Source organism: Paralichthys olivaceus, chromosome 14 (genome assembly GCF_024713975.1).
Source record: "Paralichthys olivaceus isolate ysfri-2021 chromosome 14, ASM2471397v2, whole genome shotgun sequence".
Classification (NCBI taxonomy): Eukaryota; Metazoa; Chordata; class Actinopteri; order Pleuronectiformes; family Paralichthyidae; genus Paralichthys; species Paralichthys olivaceus.
This window is the reverse complement of record NC_091106.1, coordinates 24,818,648-24,843,133: the sequence shown is the minus strand read 5'-3', so window position 1 is coordinate 24,843,133 and position 24,486 is coordinate 24,818,648. Positions and strand designations below refer to the sequence as shown.

The window sequence follows — 24,486 nt, the reverse complement described above, 5'->3', positions numbered from 1 at the left end:
AGAGACAGGAGAGACAGACACACAGAGAGAGGGAGAGAGAGAGACACAGAGAGAGGGAGGGAGACAGAGAGAGAGACAAAGAGAGAGACACACACACACACATACAGAGAGGGAGAGAAACAGGAGAGTGAGACACAGAGAGAGAGGGAGAGAGAGGAGAACAGCTTTAGATTCTGTTGCTGACAGAAATTAAATATCAGATCATGTTTCAATCAAAGAAAATAAATTATGAATAAAGAAGCTCAGATACATATACAATACATATATAATAATACTATGGCTTCTACTCTTCCTGTTATTTATGATATGGACCTGTCCTGCAGGGGGCAGTCTACTGCCTGCACCGTCACACACAGTAGAAGAAGACGGGTACGATGCTCTTCCTGTTTCAGGGCGTTAATGCGCATCCAGCAACTCGAAGCTCCGGAGGAAACAAGTCTCTGCGGCCCAGGACACGACACGTCAGGTCCGAGGAGGAAACAGCGGCTCCGAAGGAAAACTCAACCCAGGGAAACAGTCTGGGACTCGGCAGGTAAGACCTCATCTGTCCGGGGCGCTACTTTCAGGCTGGAGCGTGTGTCAGCGCGGCCGCTTCCCGGGCTGACTCGGGCGGACAGCTGGACAGGCCCAGCCCGGTGCTCAAAGCTCACATCCAGGGTCAGTGTCCCGGAGCTCGGCCCAACATGAAGCGAACATCGGCACCGAGACAACAGCACATCGGATTCCGGTTGAACAGCAGCTGATGAAGTTCAGTTCGACTTTAAAACGACATGAACCATATGATTTTATTGTAGACATTGAATCTGCGTCAGGATTCACGTTATAACATCTGACATGTTATAATAATTACATAAAATAAGACATCCAACATTTAATCAAACACAATATCAACTTTAATCTGTTAATAAACCGGATCAGTGACTCAGGCTGAACTCAGGTTAACTTTATACAAACTTGAGTTTGTTCATGCCGAAATCACCAGAAGATTCTTCACCGACCAACAAATACACATTAATCATATGAAGATTGTTTTTACGCCTCCAGACATCTTTTTACATCAACTTTGAATTTGGTTTGATGTTTTTCGTACTGAGTTACTTTATCTACCATTGAGAAGTTAACTAGTGAACGAGTCATTGACGTGGATTACTTAAGTAATTCATTTGTTAACCAGGTAAAGAGGGTTAAGGTTAACCAGTTATCAAGTTAGCCGATCATGTGAAAACTCGGTGCTAAGGCTAGCAGCGTTGCTAGCTTATGATGTGTTGCGTGAGGAGATTTGAATTCTGTGAATTACAAAAACCCACAGCGAACCGAAAGCAGTGGCCGAGTCCCTCACTGCTTCACCGGCTCCAGCAGCCACTGTCAACCCGTGTCTGAGCTCCGGGATTCGGTCTGGACTGAGGGTTCCTCCAGGTATTAGACGGAGCCAAGTCGCGGCTCGTTGTGTTAAAGCGGAACTGAAACGAGTGTGACCGTCAACGTCTCACTGCTTTTCAGTTCAACTGTGCTGACTCACTTCTCATCAGTTGGCTAAGATTGTTGGTTGACTGGTCAACAGTGAAGGGAGACATCACACTGGGGACGGAGAGACGTAAATTAATTTATCTGTTGACCGCTGTTTCTATAGCAACATGGGTCAACGCCTCAACTTGTGAGGAGAGGAGACCTGCACCAAATATCTTCTCCTCTTCTGTCTCCTCCTTCTCTTCTCTATCTCTTCTTCTTTTGTCTCTTCTTCTTCTGTCTCCTCCTCCTCTTCTCTATCTTCTCCTCCTCCTCTTCTCTATCTTCTCCTCTTCCTCTTCTGTCTCCTCTTCCTCTGTCTCCTCTTCCCCCGTCTCCTCCTCCTCTTCTCTATCTCTTCCTCTTCTGTCTCCTCCTCCTATTCTGTCTCCTCCTCTGATCCTCTGTTGTCTCCATAGTAACCATGGTGGGCGAACGCCGCAATGGGAACCTGCTGGTCCAGCTGGGCCCGAAGTTGCAGGCGTATCCCGAGGAGCTGATCCGCCAGCGCCGAACCCATGATAGCCAAACTGAGTACCTGATTCGTTGGTGCCTCGTCACCATCGATGACGGCTCCAGCTCTGCGGGCGGGGCCAGGGAGACAGGTGGGGCGAGTGGTGGCAACTCTGGAGTGGGCGGGTCCAGCAGCTCCACATCAGGTGAATCCAAATCAGAGAACATCCTGATGTGGATGTCGACAGAGGATGTGTATGCCAACTGCCCCACTCTGCTGGGTAAGAGGAAAACAGACCCACAGCGCCCCCTGCAGCTACAGGAGAAGCAGCAGGGCGGTGAGACATCAGATGGAGGCCAGAGGATCGGTGGCGACGACTTCCCAGCCGACGCCACCTTTGATGAGGTGGAGCTGTCGGACATGAAGGAGGATGTGAAGAACCTGGTGCGTCGGGCAAGGAAGCAGATGGCAAAAAAGAGCGATTTCTCCATCAGCATCACACACACCATCCACGTGCTTAGTGCCTACGCCAGCATCGGCTCGCTGGTCGGCGTCTTCAAGGAAACCGGCGCCCTCAACCTACTGATGGAGCTGCTGTGCAACAAGGAGACGCAGACCAGACGCAGTGCCGGGAAGATGCTCCGCGCGCTGGCCTCACATGACGCAGGTGAGCTCAAAATAAAAACTATTTACAAGATCAATGTAACATTAACGTTTATTTCCATGGTGATGAACTGAATCTCTCACACAGTGTCTGTAACGGTAATAACAGTAGTGGATTAGGTTTAGTAATATTCCACAGGGACAAGTTTTGAAATTTTTCTGTGTGGGTGATATCATCAGTGCAGCAGACAGGTGAGGACAGGTGTGATAGCATGTCTTCTCGTGTCCATCCCGCAGGAAGTCGAGCGTACGTCCTCCTGTCTCTTAGTCAGCAGGATGGCATCGAGCAGCACATGGACTTCGACAACCGCTACACGCTACTGGAGCTATTTGCCGAAACCACGTCCTCAGAGGAGCATGGCATCTCCTTCGAGGGGATTCACCTGCCTCAGGTGAGACACTGTTCACTGACCTCTGACCCCAACAGTAGCCCTGCAGGAGGAGTGGAGTTGTTTACTCTTTGTTCATCTTGTTGTATATCAGATTCCAGGAAAGCTACTGTTCTCTCTGGTAAAGCGCTACCTGTGCGTCACATCTCTCATGGACAAACTCAACACGACGGGGACAGATTCTAGCTCTGAAAGACAGGATGCCAGCCCCTCCCCCGCCTCCACCAGCACTGGCCACCATATGGAGCACCTACGGGTCCAGAGGGAGTTTGACTTCACCATGGCAATGGCCAATCTGATCTCAGAGCTGGTCCGAGTGATGGGCTGGGACCGCAACCGCCTGCTCCCCGACGGCTCTGCATACTGCCTCGGAGGAGGAGTCTGCGGGGAAGAGCAGGTAGAGGATCCGTCTCACCCTGTCCTCAGGTCCATCTTCCAACCTAGATTCTGCACCTCCCCCATTGCTCTCCCCATCAACTCTTCCGTCGCAGTGCCTGCCATTACACCGCCGAAGAAGAAGTTGGGAAACGGATTCAAAACACGTTCCGACTTTGCTTGCCGTTCGGCCTACGTGGAGTACGTCCAGGACAACCTGAAGAGCGGCATGATGGTCCGCATGCTTGAGGACTACGAGGAGGTGAGCGCTGGGGACGAAGGAGAGTTTCGCTACAGCAATGACGGCTCGCCACCTGTTCAGGTGAGGAGATGACAAGTTATTGATTATTTAGTCATCGGTCATCGTTTTATTATGGTAAAATCCTGCTGGTGGAAAAACTGAAGTGAAAACCAAGGTTCAGAGGGAACAAAACAAAAAGAAATGTTTGAGATCAGTTCTGACGTGTGTGTGTGTGTGGGTGTGTGTGTGGGTGTGTGGGTGGGTGGGTGTGGGTGGGTGTGGGTGGGTGTGTGGGGGTGTGTGTGTACACAGGTGTACTGGAACTCACTGTCCAGAACGTACTGGGTCCACTGGCACATGGTGGAGATCCTGGGCAGCGGCAGCAGCACTCAGGCCGAGAAAGAAACGCAGGAAAAAGCCTCGTCCCTCACAGAGACACTCAAACTCACCGCAGGTACGACCTGATCACCTGACACTCACCTGGCCGTCCACCTGACCCTGTACCTGAAACTTCTTCTTGTTCTCCTCAGTGAGTCAGACATTCTTCTCAAAGCCGCCAGGTGGTCTCTACTCGCTGCCGTACCTTTTGGAGGGTCTGCAGGCAGAGCCTGCAGCACTGAGCCGAGCAGAGTGGTGGGAGATCGTCTTCTTCATCAAGAAGCTGGAGCCGAAACAGCAAAAGGAAGTGAATGGCATCCTGCTGCAGAGCCTTGATGAGCAGGTAACACAGACAACCCAGCGACCAGAGAGCATGGTGGGAAAGTGAGCCTTTGGTACATTTTGTCCGTCGAGAAAGTTTAGAAAATAAACACAGGTCAGATAGAGGTGGCTCAATTGTGTTGGGACAGGTTTTAGGTGAATAAAAATTACTCTTCCTGCAGGACAGACACCTGGAAGACTCGTCCCTGATCAGTCTGTCCGTCCCTGGAGACGTGGCTAAGAAGTTGCTTCATTACCTGAAGCAGAACCTGCCGTCGTCATGTCTGAGCGACCTGCTGTGCTCCCACGCCTTCTCCAAACACTATTTGAGGAGAGGAGGAGGACGTCTAGAGGGCGAAGAGCTGCTGGGTGAGGACAGAGACGCTACAAACACGGGTCTTTTGTCAAGACAACACTGCTTACTCTCACTCTCTTTTTTCAGCTGAAAGCTCTCTGGTTTCATCAGTGCTGGGAGGAGGAGGAGCACCAGGCTCCTCGTCTTCATCAGTTATGGCCTCAGTCTCAAAGAAACCGAAGAAGGAGGTTCCTGCCGATTCAGAGACGGAGAGCGAGCTGCCAGCAGAGGACGACAGAGAGCTCCCTGATGACCTGGAGCTCAAGATCACAGGTGAGTAGGCTTAGATACATATAACCTAATCGGCTGTTACCCACAGGGACAATCACAGCGCAGATTTCTGTTCCTCAGCTCTGTATTGTGATAGTTTCTCTGCTCACAGGCAACATCACCACACTTAACACTGGTGACAACACTTTACATATACATTGCTCTGTCAGCACATAACGGTAGCCAACAGTTAGCTAGTAGCTACTAAGCAAAATTTTATATTCAAATTAAATTATTTTTCCTCACTGTTTAGGAAGTGGAACCATTGAAAAATTATTGATTTATCACCACTATCAGAAAAAACAAACAATACCAAATCCTACAGATGAGAGACAGAGCGAAGATCTTCAGCCTCAAGCCCATTTCCATGTCTCTGTATCAACGCCTCTCAATATCTTCCTGCAGTGTTTAATAACCCACTGGTCCAAGGGAAGAAGACGGCGTTAGAGAAGATGGGAGAGGTGGTGGACATCTTGAAGAAGGGGGGGTCAGGCTCAGACCAGACGCAGCAGCTCGCCGCTGTGCTCTTTATCACCAGACTGATGGAGGAGAGAGGAGCGCAGGAGAAAAACTACATGAGGAGCGAATCTGCTCAGACCATACGGTGAGAAACACAACGGGGTTACAGAGTTGATGAGGTGATCGAACAGAGTGACATGATCTAGGATAGATTCCTGATGTGTGATTGATTCCTGACCTTGATGTCAGACTGACTCTGTTGGTCTCAACAGGGACAAGGTTCTGAAGCTGCTCGTGGAGCTTCTGTCGTCATTGTGCAAAGACGTAGTGATCAGCACCCTGAGACTCATTCACCTCCTCATGCTGAAATATGAGTGGAGAGTTTCCTTTGCCACTGAAGGTGGAGTCAAAGCAATCCTGTCATGCATGCAGGGGTTCTCGTCAGTCACACATGTTCAGCAGCTGGCACTCGCGGTGAGAAATCTTGTCCGCTGCCATTTCGAAAAAATATCACGCATACACACACACACACACAATAAATTTATGTATATACAGACGTTGCTTCTAATATGTAACTTCACCACTAGATTGCACTAAATATCATGCATTACATCTTCAGGTGTTGTACATGTGAATTAAGTGGAGTTGCTAATACTACGTAGCTAATGTAAGCGTCCCCCTGTCAGACTCTGAAGGTGATCACCGGAGCCAGTAAACACGACCTCCGCAGCGTCGGCAGTGGTCTTCCTCTCTCTGAGTCAGGAACTCAGATGATGTTGGAGATCTTTGCCAGCATCGGTTCGGCCACGCCTGAAGGCTCCAGAGGGCTGCTGGGAGCCATCCCGTCCGCCATCGACCTCATGCTAAAGACTAAAGGGTAATGGACCAACTCCTGGTTCAGGTTTTTCTGTTGTTAATTGCCCCCTGAGTATTGATTACTGATTTCCTCTCTGCAGCTGCATGCTGTCAGTGCGTAACGGCCTGCTTGTTATCATCATGCTCATCTCCAACCATAAGAGCCTGGCGGAGCAGCTGGTGGCATGTGATGTCACCACCGTCCTCAAGAAATGTCTGACTCTGTCCCGAGCTGAGACCATGCTCGCCATCATCGCCCTCAACCATATCTCCATGGTCCACAAGCTGGAGAGCAAAGGTACGAGTGTATACGGCTGTTAGTCTGAGCTTGGGGCACGAAATCCCACCTCAGAGGGAGACGCAGAGAGACCTGGGGCAATGGAGCTGTGCATGGTTTGTGTCTGCCCCACACATATGTATGTATGTGTGTATGTGTGTATATATATGTATATATATATATGTGTGTGTGTATATATATATATATATATATATATATATATATATATATATATATGTATCTGTGTGTATATATATATATATTTATATGTATCTATGTGTATATATATATATATTTATATGTATCTGTGTATATATATATATATATATATATATATATATATATGTAAAACTCAAAATAACAAACTGAGATGACAAACACATCTGATTGCTGAATGGGGCACAATGTTTCTAAACTGTGTGAGTGTGTGTGGGTTCCTGTAGACGATCTTGAACAGCTGGATTTTGAGCTCCAGATGTTGGTTGTGAGTCTGAAGGAACTGACAGCGACTAAAGAGGTTATTCAGACTCTGGAGCAACTTTTGTGCGATGACGCCTCACAGCTGGAGGATGAACGCAGTCAGGTACACACACACACACACACACACACACACACACACACACACACACACACACACACACACACACACACACACACACACACACAGGGTTGAGATATTAAGTATTTGTCATGAGATGTCTTCACATTTTTTGCATCCTGATGTTTGATAACAGAACAGTAATTGAATGTAATAATCATAGCGACAGGATCTTTATGGTCATTGATCAGTCTGTGTTTGCTAATCAGGTGACTCACAGTCGTGACACGTACCAGGACCTGGTTCGTCTGATTGAGCAGCACCGAGCCGACCGAGCCGTGCAGCTCTCCATCCTCAGGTACGGACCAATCACAGCCTGACCTCCATGTGACATTGTTGTCATGCTGATAACCCTTTTTTTTTTTTTTCTGTGCAGGATCCTGAACAAGATACTGGACAACTACCAGGAGGATGTGCTGCCGTGGCACGAGAGCATCGAGCCCTGCCTATCATCCATGACGGCATTCGTCAGCGACAGAGAGGTGCACTCCCACAGTGTGACAATGGAAACTCAAACCAGCCAGCTGACATATATTAACCTCCTGTGATTGGTCCTTAGGTGGTCCAGCAGTTCGTACGCTTCCTCTACCGGCTGGCGTCTCTGAACAAAGACTATGCAGTGGTGATGTGTCGTCTGGGGATGAAAGATGCTCTGGTGAAAGCTCTGGACAAACACGGCACAAACCTGCTGCTGGTCACAGAGCTCCGTGACCTAATCTCCGACTGCGAGAAGTATGCCAGCCTTTACAAGAAGATGACCACCAGCGTCCTTGCCGGCTGTATTCAGGTAACCACAGAGTGAGGGAGGGGCGGGGTAGAGATGTCCCTGTCCAATCAGAGGGGCAGCGAAGGGTCATAAAGTCATAGACAGAAACATTGTTGTTGCCATGGTAACTGGGAAGCATTTACGTGGTCGCTGTTTTTGCCAGATGGTTCTGGGTCAGATCGAGGAGCACCGCCGCAGCCATCAACCAATCAATATCCCCTTCTTCGACGTCTTCCTCAGGAACCTGTGCCAAGGTGCATTCATCCACTTCATGTTTGAGATGTTTCTAAAAACTGAGATAAACATACTGTACACACAACAATCAACCTAGTAATATGGTGATGTCATCGTAGACACTCACACACAGAGTCATACACAATGGTAAATCCTATGGTTATGGCTTTATGACCGCTGGACCTCGTGCTGCGTTCAGGGTCCAGTGTGGAGCTGAAAGAGGACAAGTGCTGGGAGAAGGTGGAGGTCTCCTCCAATCACCATCGAGCAAACAAACTGACAGACAAGAACCCAAAAACGTACTGGGAGTCTAACGGCTGTACGGGGTCGCACTTCATCAATGTCTACATGCACAAAGGCGTCGTCATCAGGTGACACGATCAAATGCTAATACTGATACATGTGTGAGTACTGCAGTGTACTCACTGTGTGTGTGTGTGCGTGTGTAGGCAACTGGCCATCCTGGTGGCCAGCGAGGACTCCAGTTATATGCCGGCCCGGGTTCTGGTTCTAGGAGGAGACGACCCAACCAACATCAACACAGAGCTCAACATTGTGAGCCTTAACATCAAATCAACATTTCACCATGGGTACAGATGTGTTGCAATAGACACAGATAAACTGTTCATGTTGTGTTTCTGTGTCTGTGCAGGTGAACGTGACTCCGTCAGCCAGTCGTGTGGTTCTGCTGGAAAACATGACCCGCTTCTGGTCCATCATCCAGATCAGGATCAAGAGATGTCAGCAGGTAAAAGTACAGTTCATACTCCATTACAAACTTCAGTCCATGTTTTAGCAAAGTCCTTCTGTAGTATCCTGACCCCTTCTCCTTGGAACAGGGCGGGATCGACACTCGGGTCCACGGGTTCGAGGTTCTGGGTCCGAAGCCGACATTCTGGCCGGTGTTTAAGGAACAGCTGTGTTGTCGGACGTACCTGTTCTATAGCACCAAGGCTCACACCTGGTGTCAGGAAGTGACGGACGACAAGACGCAGCTGCTGCAGCTCTTCAACAAGTAACCACCACCACCAATAATAAGATTACTGCACTTATAATACCGTAGTAATAATACAGTCATATGACAGAAATATATCATTACTAACTCCTAGCTAAGCTGCCTTAGCTGTTTCCAGTCCTTATGCTATGCTAGTGCTACTGCACAACAGTACTTAAAGTAAAGTAAAGTTGTATGAGATGAACAGTTGAGTTAGTTCATTGATGCAGGACTCAATGCGCGTCCGTCCGTGTGCGTGTGCGTGTGTGTTACACTCGCCAGAGAAAACACAAGTGCCAGCTTTTAAACGTATAGTTTCTATATGAAAACATATAAATGTAATTTTATTTACAGTGTAAATAGTGAAAAATAATTGATTGAAATATCTGAAAATCTTTTTTTTTATGTCTCTCTGTCTGTCTGTCTCTCTGTCTGTCTCTGTCTCTCTGTGTGTGTGTTCAGACTGAACAGCGCTCTGAGACATGAACAGATGTTTGCTGATCGTTTTCTTCCTGATGCTGAAGCAGCTGAAGCTCTGGGTCGAACCTGCTGGGAGGCTCTGATCACCCCCATCGTCCACAGCATCACACTGTCAGGTACACACCCACCGACATACACATTTGTCATGTATAAATTTTGTTGTTAATTATTTCGTTTAAAAATAATTTTCTTACATTAATGTTTAGCCTTTACAGTTTGGTTTTCACAGTCATGGTTAAACACTGAAGCTGGTCCTCGCATACGCTCTGTTTTTGCCCAGAATCCTCAGCGTCCAGCCCTCTGTCCTGGCTGCTCAGCGAGTACCTGGTTAACACAGAGTCAGCCTGTCGCTGCAAAAGTCGGGCGGCCATCTTCAACTCCAGAGTGAGACGTCTCACACACCTGTTGGTTCACGTGGACACGAGTCAAACGGAAGACGAAGAGCTGAAACCGCCTGTCAAATCGAGTGAGTCTGAAATGCAGCGATCCTGTTTGTTGTGCTGTCATCTTTGTTTAGAACATCTTTGACAAAAAATTGTCACTGAACACATAGAGACCTGGGAACATGTCGGGGGGGACACAGCAGTTCAATTTAAATATAAATTATGAAGGAAAGTAAGCGTCTGACTTTAATGTGTTTTGTCATTTCTCATCACATGATATCATCTGGTTAAAGAGAGATTTTTTACTCAATGTTTAAAGCGTTATTTATTTTTTTTTTTCAGAAGGTCTCAACAGAAGCAAAGAGCAGAAGAGTAAGTAACTATTCAGAGGCGCTTGTCTGCATTATGTGTTCACGTCCGCTCTGTGTCATTTCACATGTCCAGACGAGGACAGGAGCTCATCACATTGAGACTGAGAATATGCTGACTGTAGTAATTCTAATCCTTAAAAACACGATACAGACAAATTGTTTCATTAAAAAATAATCAAACTAAATAATTTGTTTATTTATACCATGGTGAAGAAGAAAAAGACTTACACCGATGTTTCAGCTCCACCCTCTGCATTTTTTAAATTTAATCTTCAGCTTCAAATTCAAACTTCAGCTTTTAAAGGTATAGTGCGTAGAATTTAGTGACATGTAGTGTTAGAATTTCATGTTGCAGTAAAAACATGGCTGCCTCCGTAGAGAGGGTCCCCTCCATGTAAATATAAAGTATTTAAATATAAAGAGCCTTTTCTGGGGTAAAGAAAACTACAATTCATACAATTTAGATGAAACGAACTAGTAAAAACATCATAAGGATTATTCTACATTAAATTTCTGCCAATAGTTCTCTTTCACCTAAATCTTACACACTGGACCTTTAAGATCTGATATTGTAATACCTGTGGTGTCTAGTAGGGGGCGACACTTTCTCCTCCTCATCTGAACGGCTTCAAACAAACAATGCTGATATTATGATGATGCGTCCTCACTCATAATTGTCCTTAAATTTGGACTGCTCTAATTTTGATGGCACACTTCCTGTTGCAGCTGAGACACTGGTGTTTTGTTTTTTTTTTAGATGGAAATGAAGGATAGAGCACGCCAACAGCTTCTCCCTCTTTATTTTTCTGGCTGTTTTTTCTTTGTTTTTTCATCTTATTTACCTGGTTTCAACTGTTAGTGACAATCTTCTTCAACAATTTTCAACTTCTCTTCCAGATGGTAAAGATGGTAAAAACAAAGACGCCACCTCAGCCTCTTCTTCCTCTTCGTCTTCCTCAGCAAAGCCCAAAGTGAAAAGTAGCAGTAGCATTGCAGGCATCGCCCTCTGTTGGCAGGGGGTGGTAAAGCGCCAGGTAAGAACATCATGTTGATATCTGAACATAAGTGGATCGTTGTGTGGTTCGGTCCAGATGTTGAATCCCCCACCCCCAGGTGAAGAAGTTTCTGGAGTCGAGCTGCAGTCATCCCAACTTTGTGGAGCGTTACCGGACTCTCTACCTGCGGCTGAAGAACGCCATGGAGGAGCTGTTTGGGCAGCAGACAGCATTCGTCCTCGCCCTTCGACACGGCTTCTCTGCTGCACTGCTGCAGCTCTCCATCCTCCGAGCCATGCACGTAGGTCCTGACAGAATTAAGTCTGGTTTAACTTGACTTCTTATCTTCTGAGTATACAAATTGTCTTGCAGCAAACGTGCCTCATAACAACCAGTTTCCCTCTAGGATCAAATTTACTGATTCATAAATCAGGTCATTTGACCTACATTGCTCTACACGACAAGTCTGGTTTAAGTCAGATTTAAATGCACCTTTGCTTGATTCAGGTTTAACTGATCCTGGATCATTGATTAGATTTGAGTTCCCACTAAAACAAAATGAACTGAAGCACTTTCTCCTGTTCTACCTATGATCAGTTTAAACTTGGGTTTAACTCAGGCTTACTTGATCTCTCCAATGTGATGACACAGTTTTCTTCATGGGCAGGTGAGTGAGCGTTTTGCTCAGTACATCGATCAGATGATTCAGGTTAGCTGCGCAGCGTCCGGCAGCGTGGCAACTCTGCAGCGGCTACAGCAGTTTCTGGAGCCGATGCTCTTCCTCTCGGGCCTGGAGCTCGCGAACACCTTCGAACACTTCTACAGGTGCGAGCACCACTAGACAATGGACAGCAAAGAGACAGTCCGAGAGTCTGAACGCAGCAACTGATGACATCAAGCCCTTTTTCTCTCCTCAGGTACTACCTGGGCGACCGACTGCTAGCTCAGGGGAATGTTTGGTTAGAGAGCGCCGTCATCAATCACATTGGCAGCTGCTTCCCAAATCGCTTCCCTCAGCAGATGTTGAAGAATCTGAGCGAGTCGGCTGAGCTGCAGCAGGAGTTTCACCTGTACAGGCTACAGCAGTTTGACTGCCACCTGCAGGAGCATGACCAGGTGGGAAATATGATCTTCTCCTCGTGGTTGTTTTAATGTCATTTTGATTTTAGTTTATTTAATGCACCAACTGTTGAGTTTTTGTAGTTTAAAATGAGATATGTAAAAACTTGGTGTGGGGTGAACAGTGGAAATTTTACTGGAGATTTGATTTTAACTCAGTTTGTCCTTTTCTTGTTGCCGTAGATGACGGAGGAATGGGAGGAGTCAGAGGAGGAGGCCGATGCCCAGGTTCTGGTTCTGTCTCCTCGTTGTTGGGCTGTGTCCTCGCTCTGCTTCTTGGATGAACCAGCAAAACATTTTTCACCCGAACTTTGCAGCTATCTGCACCAGTTCACCCAGTTCTACACCCACAGTTAGTTCCAGTTCACCCATAATTTGACCACACTTTAATAATAATACATTTTATTTATAGGCGCCTTTCACAGCACACAAGGTCACTCTGCAAGTCAGAGCTAAAAAGGTATTTATGTTTATAAACCTGGGTTAAAGGGATAGTTAACCATCCATTTAAGACCTCGCAGTCTCAGGACTCTTTCACACCTGCTTTGTTTCAGACCTTCAGACTCTTCAGTTTAGTCTGAAGCTGAACTTCAGATGTGAAAGGTTCCTCAGACCAGAAGAGACTTTATGGGTCTGGATCAAACTAAACATTGCTCTGTTGGTTCACAGTGAAAACACTTTGTTTGATAGTTTGGACTTTAGGACCAATCACAGGAAGTAGAGACAGGATTAAACCATAAAGAAGAAAAAGAAGAGGAAGCAGCTGCAGTCTTCGAATCCGATGATATGTTTGAACCACGAGGATGTTCATTTAGTGCATTTGAACTAGTGTGGAGTCCTGTGATGTACTGGAGTACTGTAGCACTGTGCCTGAAGGTGCTGATGCTGCTAGTAATACCATCATAATGTTGCCACAACAACCAAATGAAGCTTCTTTCATTTGCTCCATTCAAACAGAAAGACTAGTACCCCCCCAACTGACAACATGCCCACGTCAGATGTATGGAGGTTGTTTCCCTCTCTTTAATTAAGAGTGTGGTCTTTCAGTTCAAGCGCATGACTTGTTGAATTTATGTTCAGAATGTGTATTACTTTTCACCCAAACCCTGCCCTTGCACTAAAATGGCTCCTGTTTGCACTTAAATTTGCTCTGCTTCTGCTCAAACTGTGTGCTTGCACTCAGATATATTGTTGCTCGCACGGATTTCCTGCACTCCAGCTTCAGCCCTTCTCCACACTTGGACTGCTTACTGTGCGCTCTTGAATCGTCTGCTCTCGGATTTCACCTGTGCGCTTGGAATTTTTTGTGTTACAACCCTGTCTAAAGTCCCCAACCAATAGAATGCCAGGTGTTGTTGGCTTTTTTGTGGGCGGGTACTCTGAAGGGAAACGACGTCACTTAACTCAAAACTTGAATCCAGTTATGAAACTTTTGAAATTAAAAAAAATGAATAAATAACTTACTTGAGGTCCTTTACTTTGCTGCTGCATGTTGGCTGGCAATCCACTAAACTTTTGAGTTAAGTGACATAATTTCCCTTCAGAGTAACTGCCCGCACGGGACACACTGAAGTAAAGCAAAAGCACCCGCAATGAGGCACGAATCACATGGTCCCTTTTATTGGTCGACCAGAGGTCAACACGACACCTGGCATTCTATTGGTTGGGGACTTTTGACTGGGTTGTAACACAAAAAATTCCAAGTGCACAGGAGAAATCCAAGAGCAGACGAGCGCACAGAAAGCAGCCCGAGTGCGGAGAAGGGCTGAAGCTGGAGTGCAGGAAATCCGTGCGAGCAACAATATATCTGAGTGCAAGCACACAGTTTGAGCAGAAGCAGAGCAAATTTAAGTGCAAACAGGAGCCATTTTAGTGCAAGGGCAGGGTTTGGGTGAAAAGTAATACACAGTCTGAACACAAATTCAACAAGTCATGCGCTTGAACATAAAGACCACACTCTTGATTAAAGAGAGGGAAAAAAAACTCTGTACAGACATCGTCTACAAAGGGGAGAGTCAAGTATAGGTAGACGCAGCCCACATAGGTGATGACGACAGGACGTACGTCAAACAATTCTTTTGTCCCTAAATTACAATGTGAAACTAACCTAAAACTAACCAGATCACACACATGAAACTTCAGCCTCTCAGTGAGAAAACATTTTGGTCTCCATGATGAGCTTATTATTGTTCCTGTGTGCGTTATTGTACTGATGACATCATAACCATTGATGTTTGTGTTTTTGCGTCAGGTCAGTCCATGTATGGTCTGAGTCACTCAAAGCCTCGGCGGCTGCAGTGGACATGGCTCGGACACGCTGAGCTTCAGTTCGGCTGCTGGACGCTGCACGTGTCTACACTGCAGTTGTTCATCCTGCTGCAACTCAACAAGCAGGAGGTAACACAAAGTGTCAGTGTGATGTGAATCCTTTGGTCAGTTTCATATGTCCTCAATCGTCGTGATGTCACTGACTCTGTGTTTCAGGAGGTTCAGGTGGACGCTCTGCTGCAGGCGACAGGTCTGTCAGCCGCCATGTTTCTGCATGCTCTGATGCCGCTCATTAGTGAGGGAGGACCGCTGATCTGCAGCCAGCTGGATGATCCCTGCCAGAGTCAGACACACCTACACACACACCTACACACACACCTACACCTACACACTCTCCTCCTCCGACTCACTGTCTGTTCTGTCTCCACAGGTGTGCTGAGGTTGAACCAGCAAATGGCGTCTCGCAGTCTGGATGGTGTCCCAGAGTCGCTCCGGCTGCTGCCTGTACAGACGTACCTGAACGTGGACGAGGATGCGGCCAGGTCGCTGGAGAGGAAGAGGAACTACATCTACTGTCTGATTGTTCACATCATGAAGCAGGAGAAGGAGATGCACATTGACAACCTCGTCTTTAAGGTCAGAGGTCACACCGCAGTCACATGGACATTTGGTTTTATTTTAAAAGAACAGGAGCTTTTATTTTGATCGTCTGACTCAGTATATTCTGAACTCATGTTAAAGCATCATGGGAAATGAAGCTCCAGAATTACATAAAACTACATTTTCATGTTGCAGCAACATTTGTGTCCCATCATTATGTCCTGCAGTGCCCCGCTCAGGTGAGATGTTCTAACATTTCTCTGTGTGATCTTGTCTCGTCCGCCTCCAGGTTCTTGAATCGTGTCAGAAACAGGATGCATCTCGTTCTCCGGGCGCAGGTCGTTTCAGCTGTAGCACCAGCGATGTGCTCTCCTGCATCATGCACGTCATCGCTAAAGGCTGCATCCGTCGCAATGACGAAAACCCACACATCGTGGAGTTCCTCCCCGAAGACCCGTCCACACCGCAGAAGGGACAGGCCCAGTTCTGCTTGAGCCGCACTGAGTTCAGGAAGGATGCCGCCATCGCCGAAAACCAAGCTGATATCCGGTGTGACATCTGACCCTATACAAAGGGTTAAATCTGGCTGTCAGGGCTTATTTAAGTTAGTTTAGTGTCTCAGAGTCTCTCATCATCACCATTTTCACAATCATCCTCAGTTCATCTGTTCTTAGAAGAACATACATCATCAGGTCCTTTTTTAAATCATCTGTTTATTGATTTCGTGTGTGTGTGTGTGTGTGTGTGTGTGTGTGTGTGTGTGTGTGTGTGTGTGTGTGTGTGTGTGTGTGTGTGTGTGTGTGTGTGTGTGTGTGTGTGTGTGTCAGCCTGGCTTCAGGTCTGCAGCAGTTTGAGGATGGCGTTCTGGATGCAATTCTCTTCTCGATGGGTCGGACGATGACGCAGGAGGAAGTTTGTCAGCTGATGCAGAGGACGGTCCAGCAGGTGAGTTTGATTTCATGACTCACCTGTTTCACTGGTTTTCTGACAAACCTGAATCTGTGGACCTGGGTGTGTTTTCTCAGATAATCTGGTCTCGATCTTTTCAGGTTTCTGGGACTCTGAGTCTGGACCTAGACTGGGCAGAGCACCTACTGGTTCACTGTAAGTGGAACGTGGACCTGCTGGTGCAGCGCTACACCGACGACCCAGACTCCCTCATCATGGCCGCCGGGATCAAGTGCCAAAACCCTCAGCCGCCACCAAGCCCCTCCTCCAACTGCCCCGTCTGCCTGGGCCCCCGCAACGCTGCCATGGAGCCAGTCCCCTCACTGAGCTGCATGCACTACTGCTGCACGGTGTGTGCGTGCGTTGTGTGTGCGCACCTTGTGTGTGCGCGCGTTGTGTGTACTTGCACAGATTTCTTTGTAAGGACCATTTTGAGCCTGCACTCTATAGAGTGAGGATATTTGGGCTGGTATTCACTTTCTGACCCACTTTTAATGGGGCTTAAGACATGGTTTTAGGGTCAAAATTAGGTTTAGGTTAGGGCTAAGATTAGGCATTTAGTGTTGATGGGTAGGGTAAGTGGCAAGGGATTGCATTATGTCAATTAGGCCCAATCCTATTTCACCCCTTCTCCCTGCCCCTTGTTTATCAGGGTTATCTTGCCCCTGGAAACTGAGTCACAAGGGATAGTGGTTGAAATATTACGAATTGGGACAGCCCTTCAAGAAGTTACACCATCAGTAGTCATCGATGTAAACAGAAGCAACAAAACGTTTTGCCAGGGGCATCATTGTGATAACTTTTTTGAGATCTTAAATAAGCCAATGCTATTGTTTGCAGTTTGCAGTTACTACACCTCTGCTAATGCAAGTGAATCAATGACATTTGAAATTGAAAAGCTTGGATGTTCGGGATTATTCCATGTATGAATCAAAAGCACAAACTGCTAGCAGTGGTCTGTATAAAACCCTGCCAGGATGTTTTGTTTCTAAAGCAGCAGTTTAGTTCAGTAACATCGCTGCTATATATGCTGGTTCAATCAAGTGCATCGTGAATGTTCAAAGAAATTCAAAAATACGGGACTATCATGCAAAAAAAAATGCATGCTAGCGATTTTTTTCAAGGTTGTTGTGAAAAAAATTACCATTATTAAGATTAAGATTCCTTTTTATTGTCCCACAATCATGCACACACAGCACTACATGCAACATGGGGAAATTTGACCTCTGCATTTAACACATCCATGTGAACACAGCACACACAGTGACCACACGGAACAGTGGGCAGCCATGAAGGTGCCCGGGGAGCAATTGGGGGTCTGGTGCTCAAGAGCACCTCCGCAGTGCCCAGGAGGTGAACCGGCACCTCTCCAACTACCAGTTCACCTTTCATACTTAGGTCCGTGCTGGACTTGAACTGGCCACCCTCCGGTTCCCAAGCCAAGTCTCTATGGACTGAGCTACTGCTTCCTGTTTCAATTATACATTGAAATGATATTACACTAAGATGTTACAATTATTATACATTTTTTAAATTGTTTTTAATGGAGAAAATGCTACATTTGTGGGTCTCTCTCCCAGCTTGCCAGTGATTCGCACGGCATTCTGGGAAATTCTCATAGCCCTGGGTTTGAAATGTGGGTCTGAAAAATCTCCGTTTGGAGGGTTGTACGGCCAACACTTGGCCCGTCCCCTTCATCCCAACAGGTATTGGGACACACTAACCCTATATAATGTCTGAGAGTGTGTTTAACGCCTGAGTTTGTGTAACATCTGTGTAACGTCTGTGTGTGTCTTCCAGTCATGCTGGCAGGAGTACCTGACGGCGAGGATCGAACAGAACCTGGTGATGAACTGCAACTGTCCAATCACAGACTGCCAGGCTCAGCCCACATCTCATTTCTTCCTCAGCATCCTCACTGACAAGGACACTGTCGCCAAGGTAACATACAGTAACAGTAGCTGTGTCTCTATTCAGGGTTGCATCCTTTAGAGTCTGCATTTGAAGACCAATTGTGTCACTGCGGGTTAGTTCATTCCCGGCCCAATATATCCCATCAGTCACTGCGCTCAAGTGACAAACGGTTATATAAAGCAGTAATGGCAGCAAAATGCGAGGTGTGGGGGGGGTAAAAGACAAAAAAATGAAATGCAGATGTCCGCTGTTTAGACAAGGTCCTCTGAAGGATGAGGCCGCTGAATTAAGACACTGCTATGGAGGAGACAGGGTTATGACCTGTCCTGCCCTCCGACACCATGGGGCGATCCAGCTGTTGGCTTCAGATGGAGAGTAAATAAATAGCATGTCACGTCCTGTCTGTGAAATATGTTTCAAAGTAAAATTGTATGAAGAAGATTTCACAATAATAAGTCAAACAATAAGTTGATGTAAAGGAGAACCTGATCAGAGACTCCTCCTCTTCCTCTCGTCGTCTCCTCCTTCTCTCTCAGTATGAGAAGGCCATGTTGCGGGTGTACGTGGAGTGTTGTTCAAACCTGACATGGTGCACCAATCCTCTGGGCTGTGATCAGATTCTATGTACGGAGAACATGGGCAGTATGGGAACCTGCTCCAAGTGCCGCTGGTCGTCCTGCTTCAGCTGCAACTTCCCCGAGGTCAGAGGTCACCGCCAACAAAACGTCAGACTTTGTCTCATGACTGTTTAATGTGCTGAGGCTGGTTTTGATGACCTCTGACCTATGACCCTCAGGCTCATTATCCATCCAGCTGCAGTCACATGTCTCAGTGGATGGACGACGGAGGATTTTATGAAGGGATGACTTCAGAGGCTCAAAGCAAACATCTCGCTAAGCTCATCTCCAAACGTTGCCCGAGCTGCCAGGCGCCAATCGAGAAGAACGAGGGCTGTCTGCAGTACGCACACACACACACTGTACACACTACACACACACTACACACACACTACACACACACTACACACACACACTACACACACACACACTACACACACACACACACACACACACACACACTACAGACACTGTACACACCGACACTATACACACTACAGACACTGTACACACCGACACTATACACACCGACACTATACACACTACATAAAGAAAGAGTGATAGTGGGGAGGAGGGGGAGAGCGAGAGGCGAGAGAGAACAGGAACACTTGAGCACCATCAGGTATCAGATCTGACTAGTTAAAATGTAAACAACAGTGTAAAGAAGATTAATTATTATTGATAACATGCACAATTCATATAATAATTAATTACTGAGATATTGTAATTCATTATGTTATCCTTAGGTTCCGGGGTCAGAGATATCTGAAATGAGAGAGAAATAAAGAGAGAGAGAGAGACTATGGGAGTACAAAGTGAAATAGCATTGACATGTATTAAAATAGATAAATGAGTGTGGGGGGGCAGAGAGACAGAGTGAAGTGCTCAGTGCATGATGGGAGTTCCCCCAGCAGTCTAGACCTATAGCAGCATAACTAAGTGATGGTTCAGGACCTGATCCAGAACTATAGACTTTATCAAAAAGGAACGTTTTAAGTTTAACTTTAAATGTAGAGATGGTGTCTGACTCTGGAACCCAGAGTGGGAGCTGGTTCCACAGGAGAGGAGCCTGGTAGCTGAATGCTCTACCTCCTGTTCTACTCTTACAGACTCTAGAACCACAAGAGAGCCTGTGTTTTGTGAAAGAAGTGATCTATCTGGATAATGAGGTGTTATCAGCTCTTTGACGTATGAAGGGTTTGATTGTTCAGGGTTTTAAATGTGAGGAGCAGGATCTTGATATTCTGGATTTTACAGGGAGCCAATGTAGAGAAGCTAAGACAGGAGTAATATGATCTGTACTTCTAGTTCCTGTCAGCACTCTGGACCAACTGGAGACTTTTCACAGACTTCCTGTGACGTCCTGATAATAAAGAGTTACAGTAATCGAGTCTAGAGGGAACAAATGCATGGACTAGTTTCTCAGCATCCTTCTGAGACAGGATGTTTCTAATGTTCTTGATAATGTGCAGGTAGAAGAAAGCTGTCCAAGAGACTTGTTCTATATGTTGGTCAAATGTCCTGGTCGAACATAACTCAAGGTTCCTCACAGTGGAGCTGGAGGACAAACTAACACCAAGGCTTCATAGAAATGTACAGCTGGGTGTCGTCTGCGTAACAATGGTAGTGTATGTGGAGCTTTCTCATGATGTTGCCTAAGGGAGCATATATAAGGTGAAGAGTATCGGTCCAAGGACAGAACCTTGTGGAACTCCATGACTAACTTGCATGTGCATGGGGGGGGGGTCATTGTTGACATTAACAAATTGAAATCTATCTGATAAATATGATTGAAACCAGTCTGATGTTCCTCTGATCCCATCATGTTGTTCTAGTCTCAGTGATCTTATGATCTATGGTGTCAAACGCTGCATTAAGATCCAACAGGATGAGGACAGAGACAAGTCCATCATCTGAGGGCATGAAAAGGTCATGAGTGACTTTTAACAGCTGTCTCTGAGCTGTGATGGATTCTACATCCTGAATGAAAGTTTTCCAACAAACCGTTTCTATCTGAGTCGTCACACAGCTGGTTAGCAACAGCTTTCTCTAGGATTTCAGAAATGAAGGTTTGATATGGGTCTGTAATGAGCTCAGACCTCTGGATCAGGCTTTTTATCAGAGGTTTAATTACAGCTACTTTAAAAGCTTGTGGTACGTAGCTGGTTAACAAAGACATGTTAATCCGATTTAATATGGAACTGTCAATCATGGGGACACTTCCTTAAAAAGTCCAGTCGGGACAGAGTCTAAAAGACAAGTTGTTGGTTTACATGATGAAACTAATGAGGTCAGTTCAGAAGGTCAATAGAAGAGAAATGGTTCAAACATAAATCTGGTTCTATGGTTCCAGGACCAGACAATGTATCTGTGCTCTTCATGGGGAGGAGGTGGTGGATCTGATCCCTGATGGTTATAATTTGATTTGTGAAGAAGCTCATGAAATCATTGCTTCTCAGGGTTAGAGGAATAGATGGGTCAGTAGAGGTGTGACTTTCTGTCAGCCTGGCTACAGAGCTGAAGAGGAACCTGGGCTTGTTCAGATTTTCTTCTATTAATAATGAATAATAAGAGACACTGTATACACACACACACACACACACACACACACACACACACTTTGCGCACACACAAGATGATGAAGCTTTTCTTCCCTCCTCAGTATGACATGTGCCAAATGTAACTACGGGTTCTGCTGGCGATGTCTGAAACCATGGAAACCAACACACAAAGATTACTACAACTGCTCTGCCATGGTGAGTCCAACATGATCACATGTGGGGATTTTCAACATTTGACCCAAAACAGAGAATTGCATGTTAACATGTCACCTCTGCCCTGCTGATGATATGATTTAACATCTCACCTCTAGTTTAAACTGATTCATCATGATGATGATGTTTTTAATGCAGGTGAGTAAAGCAGCACGTCAGGAGAAGAAGTTCCAAGATTACAATGAGAGATGCACCTTCCACCATCAGGCCAAGGTACAACCAACAGGGTGAAGGGCTTTTATTGGGAAACAGCCAGAAGGCTATCACTACAGAATATTAAGTCTTATTGTGAAACAGGAAGATGACTCATTATTCAGATGACTTTCAACCCTGGCTCGAAGAGAAGCAACACAAAGGAGAAACAAAGTTGAAAAAAACGAATTGAAGTTTATTAACAAAACAAGGGCAACAATAGCAAAGAAATGGTGGCAATGAAAAGTGAATGGAGAAGCTCTGCTCCTGAGGAGCCTGCTGGCTTGGAGAGTGGATGAGGGCTGAAGGAGGAGCTTTTAGCTGAAGTTAGATCTTGTGGACCACCTTCTTTTGCAACAAACCACAGATTAGCGGCACATGGTTCAAGGACATAACAGAGGGTTAGATTTTTTAGATGAATCGTGACGTTGTGTTAGAAACATTTTCAGAACAGGAAGTTGTCTGTGGTTTTATTCGTAGAATAGAGAGATTTGCATCAGTGAAACATTGGCGTTGACGTTTGTTTGTTTGTTTCAGGACTTTGCGATCAACTTGGAGAACAGAGTGTCGTCAATTAATGAAGCTCTGCAGATGAAGTCGCTGACCTTCGTCATCGATGCCTGTAAAGTCCTTGCTCAGGCTCGGAAGGTAAAACCATCGTTGTGGTTGTAGTCATCGGAGCTGCTGGTTCTGTGATGTGTTCACTGTGCCCTGCTCTGTGGTCTGCAGGTACTCGCTTACTCCTGCGTCTACAGCTATTACAACCAGGAGACGGAAAAGATGGATGTTATGGAGCAACAGACGGAGGCTCTGGACCTTCACACCAATGCTCTGCAGATCCTGCTGGGTGAGACTGTCCTTTATCATTGTCGTCGTCGTCGTCGTCGTCATCGTCATCATCATCATCATCTTAAAGATTCTGAACCTGCCGTGTTTTCTCAGAGGAGACGCTGCTGCAGTGCACCGACCTGGCCTCGTGTGTTCGGCTGCTGAAACCAGAACACCTGAACACCGGACTGGAACTTATCCGACGCATCCAGGAGCGTCTGCTCGCCATCCTGCAGCACTCCACCCAGGTGACAGGCTGGAGCCAGTTTACAACCAGTTTACAACCGGCAACAGTGTACATACCAGTCTGGCTGAAAACTTGTTTGACACAAGTTTAAAGCATGTTGGATTTAAACCGGTTCTTTCTTAAATAAGTTTGAAACCAGTATCACATTCAAGGTAACCAGTTTAAATACAGTCTGGAACCAGTTCAGAAAACATCAGTCAAAAACAGTTGTAAACCTGTTTTGAAACAGGTCTGAAACCACTTTAAAAAAGATTATTTCCTGAACCTGTCCTGTTTCCTGTGTCTGTGGTTGCAGGACTTCCGGGTGGGTTATCAGTCGAAGAGCAGTCAGGAACCAGAATCGACTCTTGCGTCCAACCTGTCCAACCAAGGTGACGCCAACAAAGTGTGAGTATCCGTGAGGATTCTCAGTCCTCCTGGTCATGGTTTCTTCAGAAGTCATTCTTTGTAAAAAAGGAAACTTACAAAATTAATTTTAAATCTGTGGCGTCTCCTCAGATCTAAGTCAGGCCGAGCTTCGGACTCTGTAGACTCGGCCAACAACAACAATACAGGAGAGGAGGGGGGCGAGGAGGTGGAGGACGAGGATGACGAGTACGATGAGGAATTCGTCCCCGAGTGGCACGAGGACTACGACGAGGACGACATAGATGAGGACGACTTCTTCTCTGATGACGACGAGTCTGAGAATCTAGAACGGGACTTCAGCCCCTTCGACTGAAATGAAGGGAAGTAAAAATAAATAAATAAAAGAATTAAATAAACTCCAGAGTCGAAGGAAGATGGAGGATGTGTCAGGCCCCACCACAGCCCCGCCCCATCTTCACCACCACCACCTGAAGACGATGGAAAGCCCGCCCCGAACACAGCTGCACTGCTTCTCCACTTGCTGTTTTTCACTTGTGATGTTGTCACGTCAGAGCACGAGACGACGAGGGTCACAAGGCTGAAACACGTTCTGACTTTCACCTTTAAGTTTTTTTATTAAATGATAAGTTCAACGATAATTTTTACATCAAGAATTGGCTTTTTTTGAAAACCAATTTGAACCAGTTCAGACTGAAGAGTCTGAAACCAGTTTTCTCAAAAAATTTCGAGTTTAATTTAAAATTAAGGTTTTTATGATCCTGACTTAAATCACAGAACAGTTTTTCTCGTCCCTTGTAATCCTCATCGGCTCGCTCTTGGTTCTGAATCTTTTCTGGTTTGTGATCAGAAGGAAATGTTTTAAAAAAGAAGGGATTAATTAATCCAGAGTCAGGGTGTCCTCTTGTTTATCTTTTCGTACCTGTTGTTACCTCGTCCTTCGTCTTTGTTCTTTATCACTCGTTCTTTGGTTTGTTTTTTAACGATGGAGGTCATCTTCTTTTGAGAGGAAATAATTAAAGTGACTAACAGTTTTCTACGTGTCTAAAGAATCTGCAATAACTGATCGATTGATTATTGACTGTCATTTGTTAAACAAAGACTGTTGGGATATTTCTGGTTTGTTGTCGAGCGACATCTGATGTTCAGCTGTAATTTTGACGGATCTTATATTCATATGGTTGACGTCTGAAAATTTCTTTCTGTTTCTTTGTTACAGCAAAATAAAGGCTTTTTCTGCTGCGCTGCA

General features: G+C 46.0%; 1 protein-coding gene across 5 annotated transcripts; it reads left to right on the top strand.

Moving 5' to 3' along the window:
• The first annotated feature begins 372 nt into the window (after window positions 1-372).
• LOC109645881 (cullin-9) lies at window positions 373-24,486 on the top strand. 5 transcript variants are annotated; one of them, XM_069538723.1, is made up of 45 exons: window positions 373-532; window positions 1,926-2,627; window positions 2,861-3,015; window positions 3,107-3,709; window positions 3,941-4,082; window positions 4,159-4,349; window positions 4,510-4,696; window positions 4,770-4,955; window positions 5,358-5,556; window positions 5,684-5,885; window positions 6,098-6,288; window positions 6,368-6,564; window positions 6,987-7,126; window positions 7,351-7,439; window positions 7,518-7,623; window positions 7,701-7,928; window positions 8,071-8,161; window positions 8,341-8,512; window positions 8,591-8,696; window positions 8,794-8,889; window positions 8,981-9,156; window positions 9,598-9,731; window positions 9,896-10,081; window positions 10,344-10,370; window positions 11,267-11,403; window positions 11,483-11,665; window positions 12,032-12,189; window positions 12,282-12,480; window positions 12,667-12,835; window positions 14,735-14,880; window positions 14,968-15,094; window positions 15,182-15,387; window positions 15,641-15,900; window positions 16,179-16,296; window positions 16,401-16,649; window positions 18,100-18,240; window positions 18,750-18,914; window positions 19,010-19,173; window positions 21,493-21,586; window positions 21,743-21,817; window positions 22,334-22,444; window positions 22,526-22,643; window positions 22,739-22,872; window positions 23,167-23,258; window positions 23,370-24,486. In XM_069538723.1, exons 1-45 carry the CDS (start codon window positions 400-402, stop codon window positions 23,590-23,592), a joined length of 7,908 nt encoding a protein of 2,635 aa, XP_069394824.1. In that variant the 5' UTR covers window positions 373-399; the 3' UTR covers window positions 23,593-24,486. The 5 variants fall into 5 exon arrangements, 4 of the variants coding, with proteins under 4 accessions (XP_069394824.1, XP_069394823.1, XP_069394822.1 ...); XM_069538722.1 differs by having other exon boundaries at window positions 10,341-10,370; XR_011246047.1 differs by having other exon boundaries at window positions 10,341-10,370; window positions 14,968-15,387; window positions 22,739-23,023.

Coding starts and splice junctions, on each gene's coding strand:
- LOC109645881 (XM_069538720.1), top strand. CDS start 400: ATGCGCATCCAGCAACTCGAAGCTCCGGAGGAAACAAGTCTCTGCGGC. Junction 18,915..19,009: donor TCAGCTGCAACTTCCCCGAG/GTCAGAGGTCAC, acceptor TATGACCCTCAG/GCTCATTATCCATCCAGCTG. Junction 23,259..23,369: donor CAAGGTGACGCCAACAAAGT/GTGAGTATCCGT, acceptor GCGTCTCCTCAG/ATCTAAGTCAGGCCGAGCTT.